Source organism: Hirundo rustica, chromosome 19 (genome assembly GCF_015227805.2).
Source record: "Hirundo rustica isolate bHirRus1 chromosome 19, bHirRus1.pri.v3, whole genome shotgun sequence".
Taxonomy (NCBI): Eukaryota; Metazoa; Chordata; class Aves; order Passeriformes; family Hirundinidae; genus Hirundo; species Hirundo rustica.
The window spans coordinates 562,191-578,983 of NC_053468.1; the positions used below are offsets into that span (position 1 = coordinate 562,191).

The window sequence follows — 16,793 nt, forward strand, 5'->3', positions numbered from 1 at the left end:
ATGATTTTCAGGTCACTATTGCTCTGTAGCAGCCTCCAGCTGGCAATACTTCAAAGATCCTAAAATGAAATATTTACAGTGGGTAAAAAAAAAAAAAAAAAAAGAAAAACAACAAAAAACAATTTTTGAGAGATATGATATGAAAGCAAACTGAAAAAAAAAATAGCTAAGGAGATACTACTGAGCAAAACTTTGATTTCACTTGGATTTAACTCTGAGGCAGAGAAGCCAAGTCAGACTGTTCCCTGTTTCAGCCACCCTTGGGGATCAGCTGCAGGAGTTTGGGTGCTCATTCACACAGCTGATCACCCGACAGCCACGGCCAGGCTGATACGGACTGACAAAAGCTGGGTGAAGGTGTCCACAGACAAACGTAAAGACTTCTTGTACTTTTAGACATCCGGGACCTATAAAAATATACTGTGCCTGCTAAGTATTTTCTTCATATTTTGACAAGTAAAGTAGGTTCTGCATGCAGGAATCTACATGTGAACAACAATTTGTGTTCGCTGGAAAGGCACCGAACAGAAAATAAGTTACTTAAGACGATTACGCAAAAAGACAATTTAATTAACTGACTACCAATGTGCATTCTCAGCATTTCATTAAGTTTTCTCAACATTCTCCATGGAATACTGTAAAGTAATCAAAAAATACCCAAAGGCACTTCAAAAAACCTGTAAGTTATTCCAAATAGCTGAGTCTTTCTAACACATATCCTCGGGAGCTGGTCTTTTTAGTGGTATGGGATCTGTTCAGGGAAAGAGCTGACTGAATGCAAGCTTACAGATTTCATGTAGAACTTTCACATGAGCCTGAAGAAAACATCCAGATTTCATTTCCACTAACAGGCATTTTATGGGAAAGGGTTAAGCGACTTCAAAGGTGTGCTTCATTCCCTCCTGCTAAAGCAGACCTCTCCAGAGCTCCTTCCCAACCATCGATGTCCTAAAAAAGCCTTTTAACGTTGGTCCTAATCACACCCTCCAGCATGTGTGCCATTATCACTTATTCTTTACAAATCAGAGCTAAAAGCAAAACTGATTACTGCAAGAAATCTGTCTCCTTGAACAAAAAGTGATTCAGAGTGTCTTACTTAAAAGAAAGGAGTGAAAATTAAAGGGATACTGTTATGGTTAATATCTTTAAAAATGTTTAATTTGTCTTCCTTCATGGAAGCTTAAAATTGAAACTGCTTTCCAAATCAAATTTATCTCCCCATTTACACAAAATTTTCTGACTATGCTTCAGACCTTTTTATTCACTTCTCATATGCCTCTACGAACCACAGCTACAATAAATTACTACACTACACATGACATTTATTCGGAGACATTTTTTATTCCATTTTAAATTATTTTTTTCTTTTTCCTTAATTCCATTTTTCAGCCAATGGCATAGCTCTGCAAGGTCTGCGATGTTCACGAACAAATAAGATGTCCAATAAACACATAAAGCTCCATGTATTTTTACAGTTTTCTTTTTTATTTTTAAAGCTTATACCACTGTTACACGCACATTCCTGCCCCAATTCGCTGACCTCCATTCCCATTCCCACCAGCCAACCAAGAAAAACCCAGATGAGAAACCTTCTTCTCCACGTCCAACAAGCCTGCAGGCCTTGGCACAGTTCCTGGAGTATTTCTGCACCTCCAGAGCAAAGTAGGTTAATAAGGTCTCCGGTCACATCCCCGACTGATAGCTCACCTCCTGCAGCAAGCATCCCAGCACCTATGCTGCAGCAGCAGCTTTCCCCTGCCCCTCGCCCGCTCCTGGACACGCACAGAGCACAGCAGGAGATGCTGAGCGCACTCCCTCCCGCCTCCTCGCTCGCTCGGCTGCGCTCACACAGCCATCCCTGGGACACGGCTCGGCACCTCACCCCAGGCAGCACCCAACGCTCCCTCCTGCAGGGAAATCTGCCCTATCTCAGCCATTCCCTTTTCACCACAAGCGTGGCTGGCTGTTCCCTGACACAGGAGAAAATCAGAAGAGGATTCAAACCAAAGCGTGCAACAAATATTTGGAATTCAGTACTTAAAAGTAATTATACTGCAGTGTTCCCTGCTTCCACCAAGGGAGATATTTGTATCTGTTGGTTAAGGATTAAGCCTCAGGACTTCGATGCATTTGTATACAAATACACAAATAAATACGTATATATGTATGAGGCTGAGGGTATATTTTAATTTTCTGAATTACTGCTATTTATATTCATCTCCCCAAATTCTGTAGCCGATGGCAAATCCATTAACATTCATCAAGGTTTTTAGCTGAAGAGACAAATCTTATTTACTGACCTTTCAAATTTCAACTTTCAACTCCACCCATTCCTTATTCAAAGGAATTCTGTATTCTACAGTAATACAGAACACAACTGAAACCCAGAAGGCTTCCCAGTTGACACTTTCTCTTCCCTTCTCTTCACCAGAAATTACTTTAGATAAGAGTAGTTTATTTGTCTTGCACAGGCATGGATATTAGAATCACGAAACTTTAAAATATTACTTAAAATACACACTAAGCCTGTGAGATGCTGCAATTCCCAACCCCGACACCTCACAGCGGCCAAAGTAAACATTAAGCAGAGATGTGCCAATTGCTGTGCTGCTGAACCAAGCAAAGCAAGAGCTGAGAGCCAAAGGAGCAGCACATCTGACACGAGATGTGCCTCCTCCTTCCCAGGCAACGCGGCTCTTCCCAGAATGGCAGCTCAGGATCATCCTCCAGGCTGTCTGACAGTGGTGGTAAAAGGCCCAACACGTGTGTCCTTGGAGCTGTACACAAGGCATTGCACATCAGCTTTTCTAAGGCTTCCCCTGCACACTTTAGTCATGCAAATTATTGCAAACTGCTGCAATTTTTTTTCTATGTAAAGATTTCTATATGCTCAACCCTGCCCAGTCATTCCTTTTCTGAATTACTGTAGGAACAGAAGGGACTTGTCAAAACATAAGTGTGGAATAAATAAATTCATAACCTCTACAGTCCAAAAGTCCAGAAGATGTCTCAGATGGGATATTTTTGGAACATTATAGAAGTGCTTTATATTTTAGTACATGTTAATGAAGATTTAAGAAAGACCCACAGCCTTGCAAAAAAAGCAGGAAAAAAAAAAAAAAGTAAAAATCAGTCTTCTATTTATTACCAGGGAGTTTAAAGACACATCAGTCTCCCATTACCATGGACCAGTGAAGTGAATGATCCTCTGTCACATACCATCAAGTCTCATGGTGCTGTAAAAATTCCACCTATTTCCTTGACAGTCTCAATTACACTGGAGCCATAACCACTCCTTTTCAATAGATTCAAAAGGCAATTTCAGAAATGCAGAGACATTGGAGCAACACTAAAGTGGAGAGGTGAACAGCACCTTTGAGTGAACAGCCTGCTGAGAGTGGGATGAGACTGCTCAAAATTCTTCCGTGTCTGCAACAGCAGATCATGGAACTGATGAATTTCTATGAGAGGCCATTTGGTTACTATTCAAATGTCTGAAATACTGTAAAATGTGCAAAATCTGAATTTTCAGGTAAGCCAGCCAACCCTGCTCCATGTCTTGGTGCCAGGGCCAGGTGACCTGTACCAGGTGCTGGCGGGAGCACAGCTCCAGTGATCCTCAGCCTTTCCCCCTTCTAAAACTCACCCACAAAATGTCATCTTACAGAACTGTTTAAAATATTACAAGATCTTCAAGGAAAGTGTTTCTTCCCACCAGAAGAAAACCAGCCTTAGTTGTTATAAACCAAATGAACTGACATGCTACAATGCAGTTGGTTTGGTTTTACAAATTCCATCCACAGAAATGCCAAGGTCTGACCTGCAGGACTCCCTTCTGACCACCTCATTTCACAGCTGTATTTAGCTGCAAGTGATCTCCATGAACTGACACGAAAATCCTAATATATGTTACTCTATTCTGAGTCTGTCAAAAACCTTGTGATAACAGATAGAATCACTACCATGGGTGCAATTCCAGGGGAATGAAATTAATGACTCTAAAATACTTCAAACCCAAAAGTTTAAACAATAGATCAGGATTAAATAAAATTATTACAGAATAATTCCCTTTACTGGGTCATATGGTAAGTGACAAAATCTCCTTGGGAACAACTGTGGGAGTGATGATATATACATTTAATATTCGAATTACCAAACACCTGTCAGTTCTCAGTGTTTTAGATGAGTTTTCACATGAGTAAACAGTAGCTTAAAAATAATAAGGTGACATGCCCAAGACAGAGAGCAGAAAAAAAGCCACAAGTAGGTCAAAGCTGGTCCCGATTCTGTCAACATTCACCTATTTTTCCTCAACTGCTTCAGAAAACAATAAGCAAGCCAAATAGAAAGAACATCAATGCTTTGTTTTCTTCAGCAGGGGCAGAAGGGAAGCTGCAGCTCAGCTTACAGGCTTGGGTGAGGATGTGAATGCCCAGCTGGCAAAAGCACAGTGGAAGTCCTTAATCCTGACTTTTCAAGTGCAATCAATGAGCAAATATGCTCAGAAAAGCACTTTGATACCTTGAGGTATGTATAATAATTGAAAAAACAATTCAGTGTACTTTCTACTTCATAATTAAAATCTGCTTTTAGTTAAGCTCTTAGGTAGAACTCTTACTGTCTTCAATTAAATCAAGTGATCCATGGTAAAACAGATTTTTTTTCAATACACTTTTGCCTCTCAGTGCAGCTGTTGGACATTCTCTTTTAGAACAATGGTGCACAAAGAATGGCAGAATGCAGGATCTGGGCTGGTCTTGCTTTAGTCACTGACACAGAAGGATTCCCCAGCACACACAGATACTCTCCTCTCCACAAACAGTCCGGATCTACAAGGAGAAGATAAAATTCTTTCTCTGCCAAATCATAAATGGCAATTTTAAATGGCTTTTAGATTGAAACCTGAAGAGGATTCTAGCAGGTCCTAATTTCACATCCTTTTGTTCCAGTTCATGATGTGAATATTCACTGTTCAAGCAGCACAGGACAGAGCACTAACGATGCAGGCCGCTGTCCCTTTAAATTAACAGCAATTATTACGTGGGAGCTTCTGCCCCCAACAATTTGAATTTAGACATAAGAATAAAGTACATGCTAGTCATTACTCACTGCCATTTCACTTTAAAAGCTGGGTATTATTTTTATACAAGCCTTGGTTGGTTCTGTGTTTGGTAGTTGGGTTTTTTTCTCATTTCCATATGCTGAACTACAGGGAAACAAAAAGCACTAAACCCCACTGGTCTTTACCTGTACATCAGTGACTCTGAGAACAATGACTGAGAAAGACACGTGCCCTTGACAAAACCATTGGCAGATCTTCATTTCTGGGAGCATTCCTATCTGTCCTGATACGTCCTCGCAACTGAGACAGGAACCACAACCAGAAAAACGCAAATTGATTGGGAGACTCCCCACTTTTGTTCCAAAACAGAAATAGTATCTCAATTCCTCCTGCGTTGTTTTGACTGTCTTTATGCTATTGTTTGAAAGGAGCCGAGAGCAGGTCTGAGCTGCCCCCTGGCACCGGGACAGCGCTGCACAGAGCCCAGGTGTGAGTGACCTTGGGCACGGCTGCTCTGGGCAGCACTGGCACGAACAGCTCCCCGAGGTGATGCACAGCCCTGCCACCAGCCAGAGAGTAACAAAAACAGTCATTTGGCTTCATCATCGCACCCACCAGCTACAAATCAACATCAAGGGCTGCTCTCCAGGACTTCAAACGCATCGGGAAGAACACAGGGGAGCCAGAAAGCACCAAGAGGCTCAGGAGATCCTTTTCTACATTTTACCAAAAACACTACCCTAGGAATTGATAAAACTATGAAAGATGGATGGCAAGCAGGCCGGAAATAATAATGCCTTCTCTTCCTTGTCCCAAAGAGAAATCCCCCTTCCAGAGACATGCTCTGAACGAGCCAAGCAGAACTTACAGAAACATCCAAAGAGAGAAGTTACACTGCATGATGAGAACAGCCTTTAAACAATGCTTTTGTCCTGTCACTATGCAATCTCTCTGGGGGGAAAAGCTCTAATTGAGGGCTTTCAAATCGTCTCACATGGGCTGCCAAGGGCCTTTAAAAACGAAGGGAGGAGGAAGCCAAGCAGGTCCCCAGTTAAAAGGCAGAGACACACTTGTGCTCAGAAGCCAGTGACCTGCAGCTCTACTCCAGACAGGAGTGCCCTACATCAATCAAGGGGTTCAAAATGGACTGGGAGAGAACTTTTTCTGTATTTCCTGTGGTATACCTTAACCCATTAGGAACCAAAACAGCTAAGGCTGAAGAGAACGGTCTCCAGAGAAACCCAGTCCCCTGGGCCAGAGCAGGTGCCAGGCTCCCGTCCCTCAGGCACATGGGTGCCAGCACACACCTCAGCAGCTGTGCACAGGAAGAACGCTGCTCCTCGCTGAAAGCTGCTACTGCCTCTACGGAGTAAATTCTGCTACTCACAGACAAACAACAGTTACATGAATTTCTATTAGATAAAACAATAAAGTGCATTACCTGCAACGGCCAACTCCACACACACAGCCAAGGGAGAAGGCAGAGTCAGTCCCTCTTCAGAAAAAACATAATCAGCTAGCTCAGACCCTGAATAACTACTTGGGCACCAGCTCAATCCCCAACTTCAACCATTAAGTAAAGGCTCTACCCTGACACCACTCAGGCTGCAAAACTAAAACCCTAAGAGCACCGCCTGGTGGTACCCGGATAATGGAGACAGCCTGCTATGAACCAGGAACAGGCTGAGGATTAGCACCACTCCAAAAGGACAAGGAAATTCAAACACCTGCTTCTCTGGTGACCAATTTTTTTTTTTTTTTTTTTTTAAACTATTAAAATGTATTTTCACATAAAAGAGAATGGCAGAAAGAAAATCCTCCTCTAAAGTCCAAGGATTACTACAGTTCCAAGTATATTTCACTTTTCCACAAAATTTCCTGTAAGAGTTCTTGAACAAAATGCTCTGAAAAACCTTTTCTTTTTTCAAATTACACCTAAGTACCCTCATATCATGTTCTAAGAAAATTAAAGAAATAAGAGAATATGTATTCTACAAAATGATTCTGCTATAACCAATCTGGTATTATATCCAACAGCATAAAGAGTGCAAAAATTCCACTCACACACAAACGCTTCCAAGCCTTTATAGAAAAACATTACATCAGGAAATTAAAGAATGATACTACCAGAACACACTGATTCTGCCACAGCCCTCAAGATTAAAGCTCAAATTCTTACTAAGCACTTTTAAAGACTCTACATGGCCATGTTCCAGAGCTGTAGCCATGGAAGTTGTTTCATATCAAGGCTGGTATAAGTCTGCCTTCATTTATCCATCACGATTGCATAAGAGAAGATGATGCAGCTTTAAATACTGAAATGAAGTCCAGATTATTCTGGTAGGTTTGGTGTATTGTTCTGGTGCGTTTCAAGCAGCATTTTTGTACCTGGCTGTCCTTCCCTGCAGCCCTCTCAGGGCTCTATCCATCGGCACACAGCAGCCTGAACAGTACCACGTGCACTCACTTCACACACCTGAGTTCACCTGAACACAACTGGCATTCTTCCAGAATTACTGAAACACCCCCCAGGCAATTTGTAGCAAAATTAGGGGACTGTGAACCTAGAAAACTGAGCTGACAATTTCACTGATCGAGGCTCTCAGCAGACTTACAATACAAAATTGAACCTTACAAGTATCAGCACCTCAGTGATTTTAAGGCAAGTTGGGGATTTCCCCAAATGAGACTCAGTTCCGTGATCCACATGCTGGAATCACAAGTATTTACACAGTTTGCCCCCACAGGCTGCAGCCCATCCATGTGCCCATAGGACACACTACGGAAGGCCACATGTTTCTATAGAGATTTGCTCTTTTCGAGGTTCCTCCTACAATGCACTATGGATGGAGCTCCAGTGATTTCCACAAGGAAACATTATTTATGTTCTACAATTTACCCCTCATCTCCAAACACTACTGTTTTCATTTAAGCATGCTGTTGATAAGCTGCACCTCATACCAAGTACTACAGACAATGGCAGAAAATAAGAAAAATGGGCAGAAGTGGTGCAAAAGACAGAACACAGTGAGGGAAATAAAAATTAAAGAAAATATATTACCTATGTTATTTTAAAAATCATTACTGCTACAACAACATTAGCTTTTATAACCCCTCTCAGAGAGGTAATGGCTATGGTTTGTACCACCTGTAGCTACTATCCATTCATTGCCCATCCCATGCACTTTTTCCCTGTTACTGCTGATTATGAACAAATACTATCATCAATAAATAAAGCATTGACCCCAGAAGTCTCTATCCTTTTCATTCATGTTTGTACTGCCTGCCATCTGCCACTTTGATTTAAGCATCTCCCACCTTACTCAGGGGTCTACTTTTACAAAACAGGTGCAGTACCTACTCACACTACCAATAAACCAAATCTTACAGGATCTACTGCGAGATTTTCTAGCATTTAAAACTCTTTGTGGGTTTTTAACATGCCTTTTTCAAAACATCACCAATTATATTAATGAACACAAATTCCATTTAAGCAAACTCGACACGCCTTTGAGCCAGCTTTTCTCATATGAACAGCTGCACGTTACCTACTCCAGACCAGGAGGCAGAACTTTCCAGAGGATTAAAGATACATGAGACCCAGATACAACCACTACAAGTCATCAAAAAACACTTCAAACATATCCCAAAGGCTTCCTCCACTCCACCTGCCCAAAGCTATCCTTTCTATCCCATTGTTCCCTGAGAAATGAAGCAGCCCAGGCACACCCAGCAGCCTTCCCCCAAACCCTTTTATGGCCTTTTATCTTCTGCTCTGGGGTATCCCACACTTCGGGCTGCACCCTCACACCTTCACCCCATCAAAACACCAATAGCTCTGGGGATTAGGGAATTAGCTTTTGGATTAAGGAATTCAACAATTAAATATCCTCTTAAAAAGAGATGAAAGAGTCAGGGGGAGAGAGGAAAAGAACATCTGAAATATGTCTTCTGGAAAATCAATATTAGACTGCAGATCCAGTCACAAGCTGTAACACTTGCAGAATTCAGAGGGGAAAAAACACTGAATGCTAACAGAATCTGACTGGATTATCAGCACCCAGTCCTGTGTGGATACAAACAACATCAAGGTCTGCAGGTGCGGCAAAACAACTTGCATTTCAAGTGACCTGTGAAACGCTGACCTTGGCATAATTTACAGTGAACTAATTTATCCCAAATGGTCCTCGCCCAACTTTGAGGAAAAAAAAAAAGAAGTTATTCACATTCCTTCTTTCTTGCATCATGTTACAAGACAAAAATAATGAACAATCTCGTATATTACTTGGATAGAATTTCACCTAATCCCAACGCCTAATTTGAACGCAAGGAGTTATTATATCCATTTCATTTAATTCACTTCATTTGGGAAACAGTCATTTAAATGTTAACAGAATTCTTCTTTTCAGGAAATTTGAAAAAAAAAGCCCCAACCACTCAAACACATAAAGCTTTGAAGAATTTCCCATACAGAAAAACCTGAACAAGCTCACTGTTCTACTACATTTCTTCACAAATAGGGTCAGAATCCAACTTAGATAAAGCAATCCTATAAAAAATACTGACACATGGATCCAAGATCATAACCTGCAGCTCCTTCCATTGCGATGGTGAACGTGAAACCCCATCCCCACTCTACTCCGTGCCCATCACCAGTGCTGCCTCCTTTGCCTTAGGCATCCTCCTGGTTCCCTCCAATAACTGGGTAAAAATGACTCGGCCTCTTTCTTATGAAATCGTTGTCTATCTGCATCAGGCGCCCCAGACAACAGCAGAACTCGCTCAAGTAGAACACAAAGAGTGGAAAACTGTCGTGGTTTAAGCCCGGCCCCACAGAGCTGGGGGAGGAGACCTGGGGAGTGAAACGCCCCACTGCCAACAGCCCTTGTGGTCCTTCCCCTGCCCTGTGCCCTCGATGCCTCGGGGCTGGGATACCCCTGGGATGGAGCCCCTCACGTCCCCACTCCTCTCCCTGTGTGGTGGGTGAGGAGCAGAACAGCATCAGCACCGCTCAGCACTAACAAAAAGGCACTTCAACACAAAATGTCACATCGCATAGTTTAAAGCAAACCATTGTCCACCTAACTGTTAATGAACAGAGAATATTTCCCGATGGTCAAGTACTGTCTTCTGCTAGCAGGTGAGGTTTGAGGGACTGGAAAAAGATGATACGGACAGCTTTGACTTTAGGAAAAAACCTCTCCCACCAAAAGTCCTAATGAAGTTCACAAATAAATGTCTAGAGTTCAGCTTTTGCTAAACTTTTTTTGCTTACCAGCCTAAGCATCATGAACAGTATTAACTATGCCAAACATCATTGTGGTTTTTAGCAATATCAGATAGCAGAAGGGGAACTTCTGCCACTTTTCAGACTTCTCTGAACCCGTAACACCTTTTTTTCCTTAATATACATTCTAGCAATTTTGTCATAAACGCATTATCTCCACTGCATCCTTGCTCAGCAGGACACATTCCTTTAAAGGAACAGGAGATTATCAGTTTATCCTGGAAACGTCTTTCCTGCTGCAGTGCTTAGTATCAGTGCTGGGATAAAACCCTCTTAAAATAGTTCCAGGGTCCAGGCAACAATCCACTGTATGCAATATTTTTCTGGGTTTTATGGAGCAATGACTTTGGTGTTCTCAGGCCTTTGCAGGCCAGGAATGAACAGCAGATTAAGGCTAAATTATTTCTGCCCTTAAAGTAATAGCATCATGATGTCCTGTCTCAACACCAACAGCCAGACTGTTTGAAACATTGTACTGTCTTGTGACCTCCTGAATAAAAAGGATTAGGAGCAAGTACACTAACCCCACCCCCCGCCGCACACACACACACAATTTCAAATGGGGTAAATCAGGAATTAAAAAAAAATTAATTCAAATACTTTCTTCTGTTGTCACTTGTAACAGCTTTTCCACAGAGATGTATTTTAACATGGATTTGACTTTATAAAGAGAGATTGCTTGGTTCCATAGTCTTTGATGACCAACAATAACTTTTCAAATTTAAGAAACACAAGTAAGACAGGTGGAATTCCCCCACACATTCCTATCCCACTGGAGTGCATACAACCCAGCCAACAGGACATTTCCACAACATTTCAGCAACAGTGTTACCACCCTGAACCAGCAACAAGAATCATTATTTCCTATCTCCTTTCCGCAGCTGCAGAGCCTCTGCACAGGCCCAGGAATCCTGCGTGGAAACAGCACCAGCACCTCTTGCTGAGAGACTGAGGCTTCACCCCTCATTCCAAACCTATCAGCCTTGGCAGGTTCAATCGATACATTTTTTTATTATCATTATTTTTTTAGGAATCCCACCAGATGGCAGCAGCATGTCTCCCCAGCAAAACTGGGAGCACTTCTCCAAAGGACAGCTCCTTACTCTTGGAACAGACACGACTTCCAAAACTCAGCCCCACTCAGTCTGAACCACAGGGCACAGTGCTTGTTGCTGACATTAAAATCCGGATTTTTTTCAGCACTTTAGGAACATGAGAGCAGGGAACGCTCCAAGAGCAAATCGCTCTGGTTTTGGCAAAAGAGGAACATGACTGGGTTTGTGACAATTCACCAAACCAGAGCGTGGGGAAACTAACCTGCAGGACCTGGGGAGAGTCCCTGCACACCTGCCCCTGCTTCAGCAACATCTTCCCCATCCCAGGGCAGCAGGCAGAACAGATGGTGTGCCAGGGACAGCTGATTTCCACAGAAGTGGTGCCCAGCTGAGCAAGGACACGGCCCGTGTGCAGACACCAGCGGCAGCAGCACCCACCCGCAGGGGTCAAAAATCAAAGTGCTGAAGCACGAGGCTTTGGCTCTTCATGAGTGAAAAACTCCAGCAGCACATTAGCTACCCCGAAACATCATCGAGTACCAGACAAATGAACTAATGACAAATGCTAATTCAACTGCCAAGAGAAAGTCTCTCTCGGTGAGGTAAGGGGAAGTGCAATGCCACACGCTGATCGCTCGTCTGATGCACTGAACTGAGCTGCAGGTCACTTGTACCTCCCAAACAAAGCAGTGACACGTCAGAGTAGAAGATTAAAGACTTCTGCAAGTACTCCAACTGTCAATGGAATAACCTCCATTTCCCTCAGAAGCACTGATAGAAACTTTTCAGTTACCTATTAGCACAAATAATGTTCAGACAAGATATTGAGAAACAACAGAATCCTCCTTCCAAAGTCTCTCAGGCTTTGTGAATCCTGTGTCATGCTTGAACCCAAGTGGACATTGCTCATGTCCAAGTCACCTCAAACCACAAATACTCAAGTCAGTGTTTACTTATCTTACATAGCTAAAATTCAATTGCATGGGCATTCTTCCACATTTTGAATGAAACTAAAATTCAGTTTAATTATTGCCTACAGACTCCTAAATTGAGCCCGCAGTCACCAGCAGAAGTTAATATGAAATGCCAAAAGCTGAGCAGTGACCGCTGAATTCAAACACACGTGAGCAAAGAGGAACTCACTCCCACCAATGACACCCTCAGGCAGTGCAGCCCCAGCTCTGCCGGAGGGATCCCAGCTCCCAGCTTCTGCTTTCAGCTAACACCCTCCCCCTTTGCTGTTTTCTCTTTCCCAAGCTGTTGTTACCTTGGAGCAAAGCTGTAGTTGCAGCTCTGCAGGCACAGTCCCCCAGGGGCAGGTCCTGCCGCAGGTGCACGGCTGAGGGCTCGGGATGGGCGGATGCTTTTGGCACTGTCTTTCCTACCTGATGTCATCAGCCCCTTCCCTCTACACTTCCTTTCTCCCCTCAGCACTCCTAATGATATTATATATAAATATGCAAGCGTGACCTTTCATTCTACTGAATATTGTGGAAGCAGGTCTCACCCTGCACCTTGTTTTCTGGTGAACAGAACTGGGAAAATAAAGATCTGGGAAATGCACAGGCAAACAAAACACCGGTAAACGGGGCTGATCTTACATAACAGCATACATTTAAGCAAAGACTGTAACAAATTAAGTTACAAAAACTCCATGCTTTAAAGAAATATACAAACTGATGGAAATACCTTTAGATATTTTTTTACAGCAGATTCCTTGTCAGTTTTCATTCTTTTACACCCACTTTTTAATGCTGTACCACAGCCAGAGCACAGCAGCGCTGACTGCACAACAGCTCCCCTCCGACTGGGAGAACTCAGTGTTTAAATTAACTCCCCAGCTCTAAGGGAAGGCACACGAGAGCAAGCACAACACTGACCCTCCCCTGGCTCCTGCAGCTCCCTCGGCCTTCTCAGAAAGCACCATTGTGCCAGCAGCACCGGGCTGGTAACGCGTGGCCAGCTTGGAGGGCTGGGCTGCAGGCAGAAGGGGCTCTGCTCTCCTGAGGCCTGCCCTGCTGAGCCCTCTGCCTGGCACACTGGCACAGACCGTGACCCGGCCACTCCTCTCCGTGAAGCTGCAGCTCAGCCAGGGCCTAAAGCAAAACTCCTGGGGCACCCCAGAGACTCAGTGGGGAACACAGCAGAGGGCTGGGACACCACGCACAGCTGCACGCTGCAAACTTTGCATTTGTGCTGCAGGAAGTGCATTGCAACACGCCTGCTCCCCAGAACACCCCCTGCCAGCCTTCATGCTTCCCAGGCACAGCTCAGAATAGGGCACACTGACAAAGGCTTATATACAAATATATATAAATATACACACACTGCTGCCAGTTTTGTGTCAGTGCTCCTGAAGGGCACTAATTACACACATGGCTCTAAGGTAATCACAAAATGCATTAGAAGAGATTCCACTCTGCTGACAGACTCCTCTGAAATGCAGCTGGGGGATAAAAGGGCCGGAGGCAGAGCTACAGTGAGGCAGGAAATCCCATTTCCATTTTTGAGAGGGGAGCAAAGTTCAGCCGTGCTGTTTTAGGTAGCACACAGCACCACCGCAGGTCAAACCGCCGTGAGACAAAGATCTTGACAGGTGACTGCACAAGGAAGACATTTTCATACGCTTTTCATTTCTGACTCTTAAGCCAGGTCAAAATGAATATTCTAATGCTCATTTGTTAACCTGAAATTTTAGGAAGCACGGCTTAGCTGCACGGATGCACACTCTAACTAAAGGTACAGAAAGGACACAAACAAGCTGCATTGTCTCAGAAGAGAACGGCAGGGTGGGCTGTTAGTCAGAGGTGGCTCCTCACCACTGGGAACCTAGTTCTGCCAATGCAAACAAGCGAAGCAACTTTCTAAGAACGGAGAAGAACCAGCAAAAAAACTCGTAGTAAGCAGCTCTCTTGTATTCTGATTCAAATGACAAAAACAAGGATGAGTTATGACCAGGTAAAGAATGACAAGGAGGCATCGGTTCACTTTTGTCTCTACTCACCAGACAACACCAAAGGCTCCGTATCCGATGGGTCTGTCCGGCTCAATGTCCAGTTGCTGCTGTGGATGTTGTGAGTGCTGATGATGGTGCGCTTTGACTGCAGCAGCTGCTGCAGCCTGTACCTGAGCTGGGGCTGCTGCAGCCGGTCCGGGGGCCTGGCCCGGGGCCGGGGATGGGAAGTACGGCTGCTGCTGCCCTGGGTTCAACATCGCGGCGGCGGCGGCCGCGGCTGCGGCGGCCGCGGCGGCCGAGGAGGCATGCTGCTGCACGGGGTGCACCGCGGCCGCCGAGCCGGCGTGCAGGTGGTGCTGAGCATGGTGGTGGTGATGGAGGTGAGGAGGAGGGAGGTGAGGAAGGTGGTGGTGATGGTGGTGGTGGTGACCTGCTGCTGCCGCAGACGTACCGCCATTGTAAGCCGCCATCATTTTTGCGTTGGCTGTTGTGCCACAAAGAGACATTCAAAAAAATGCCCTTTGATTGGATAACAACTGGGTCAAGCTGTCATTTGGCCATAAAAATTAAATCTGCTACACTTTAAAAGAAGTTGGGTTTCATCATACACGGCCCACCTTTAAAAACATGGAGCTCCACTGGCCTTATCTCCTCGCGAAGCCAAACAACTCGGGGAGTCTCTTCATGTGTGCGGGCGCCAACCCCTTCCCCAGCATCCAGCCGGGCTTGGCTACTCCAACTCCATCCTTGGGCAGCTGGGGTGGGGCTGGGGTGGGTTTTTTCCTTCACTTTGGGTTATTTTTGTTGTTTTTCTTGTTATAAAAATTAAACACGGTGATCAATCCCCCTTTTCTCCGGAGGGAGGGCTTGGAGCCTCTGCCCTGAACACCCCGCGAGGGCTGGCCAGCCTAGCCCTGCCATTCCCACACCCTCTCCATGTGTCCCCCGAACCTCCCTGAGCCCGGGCACCTCCTACATCGCTCCCTCCTTCCAGGCACCTGCTCCCTCACAGCAGCAACAACTCGGGAGTTTGCAACTTTTCCTTGAAGGCCTGAAACACACACAAGGACCCAAAGAAAGTGAAGCGGGGGGGGGGCGCAGGGCGAGGAGAGGGGGGCGAGGGGGGCCAAAAGGAGATAAAAACAGAAAGAGGAAGGGAATGGCCGGAGCAGGACAGGGATCGCGGGGAGGGGGGGGGGGGGCGGCGAAGGAGGGAGGAAAGTGGCAAATGAATGACGGGGCGGCGCGGGGCCGGGAAGGGGGCGCAGGGCAAGACGCGGCGGCCCCTGACAGCGCGACCCGCGGCGGGGCGGGGCCGGCCGGGCCGGGGGGGTCGGGCCGGGGTGGAGGGCAGGGGGCCCGCGGTGCGGGTAACGGGAGGGTCTGGGGGCGGCCCCGGGTCCCCGCCCCGCCCGGCCCGGCCCCGGCCCCGCTCTCACCTGGTCCCGCCGCCCCGCGCCGCGCCGCGGGCACGCGCTCCCCCCCCCCCCCCTGCGGGGCGCGCGCCCGACACCGCCCGCAGCCAATCGCGCCCGGCCCGCTGGGCTGCGCGAGAGCCGCCCCCGACCAATCACCGCGCGGCGCCCGGCGCGCCCCGCCCACCGCGCGCGGCCGTGCGGAGCTCCCCCCGCGGCGCGGCCCCGCCCCCGTGACCCCGCCGGCCAATCACCGCGCGCCGCCGCGCCCGGAGCCGCCGAGACCCCGCGAGATTCCCTCACCTCACACAACCCTCACCCCGGGCGGCCCCGCCTCCCTCACCTTCCTGCCACTCACAGCGGGCCGCCGGCCAATGGACTCTGCTCCTGAGCCGAGTCCCGTCCCCAGGACCCGCTTTTCGCCCAATCGCAGCCGCTCATCATTCAATTATCCAATGAAGAGAAACGAAAGCCCGAAAAGAGGTTACTGGGCCAATGGCACTGGGAGGCGGGGCGGCGGTGACCGACAGCTCCCCTCACCGGTGGTCGGAGCCGGTGGGCGGTGAAGGAGCCTCCGCTCCACAAATCACGGAGCGCGGCCCTGCTTGACGGATGAGGAAGCGGCAGGTGTGCCCGCCCACATGTGGCAAGCGGCCAATGGACAGCGGGAATCTGCTGAGGGGCGGCGGAAAGGACCAATAGCGGCCCGGGGCGGGGTGAGGTGAGGACGCGGCGCGCGCGGGGTCACTGTGGGCGCTGAGGGGGCGGCGGGAAGCGGAGTGCGAGCCGCGGTGAGGGCGGGCTGAGGGGCCCCGCCGGGTCGCGGTGCCCCCGGTCCCTGCTTTTGTCCTTGTGCCCTCCCACTGTCCTGTCCCGGTGCCTGCGGGCGGATCCCTCCGTGCCTGCTCTGTTCCCGCCCCGGGTCACGGTGCCCTCGGGTCACGGTGCCCTCAGGTCTCGGTGGCTGTGGGTTGACCCTGCTCGGTCTCGCCGGCGCCGGTCCCGAGTACAGGGGGCC

General features: G+C 46.9%; 1 protein-coding gene and 1 long non-coding RNA gene across 4 annotated transcripts in view; one reads left to right on the forward strand and one right to left on the reverse strand.

Moving 5' to 3' along the window:
• Positions 1–16,139, reverse strand: part of NLK (nemo like kinase) — a 36,279-nt gene extending 20,140 nt beyond the window's left edge. The window contains exons 1-2 of one of the 3 annotated variants that reach the window (XM_058423035.1): positions 16,119–16,139; positions 14,409–15,411 (exon numbers count right to left, since the gene is read on the reverse strand). In XM_058423035.1, coding sequence (XP_058279018.1) covers positions 14,409–14,866 — 458 coding nt within the window. In that variant the 5' untranslated portion in view covers positions 14,867–15,411; positions 16,119–16,139. Of the gene's footprint in view, positions 1–14,408; positions 15,435–15,799; positions 15,865–16,118 lie in introns of those variants that run through there. The other 2 variants (XM_040082641.1, XM_058423036.1) reach the window with 2 other exon arrangements.
• Positions 13,898–14,573, forward strand: LOC120761420 (uncharacterized). Its single transcript, XR_005703637.2, has 3 exons — positions 13,898–14,000; positions 14,103–14,303; positions 14,412–14,573. It is a non-coding gene; the product is annotated as an uncharacterized LOC120761420 (long non-coding RNA).
• Positions 16,140–16,793: the final 654 nt, after the last annotated feature.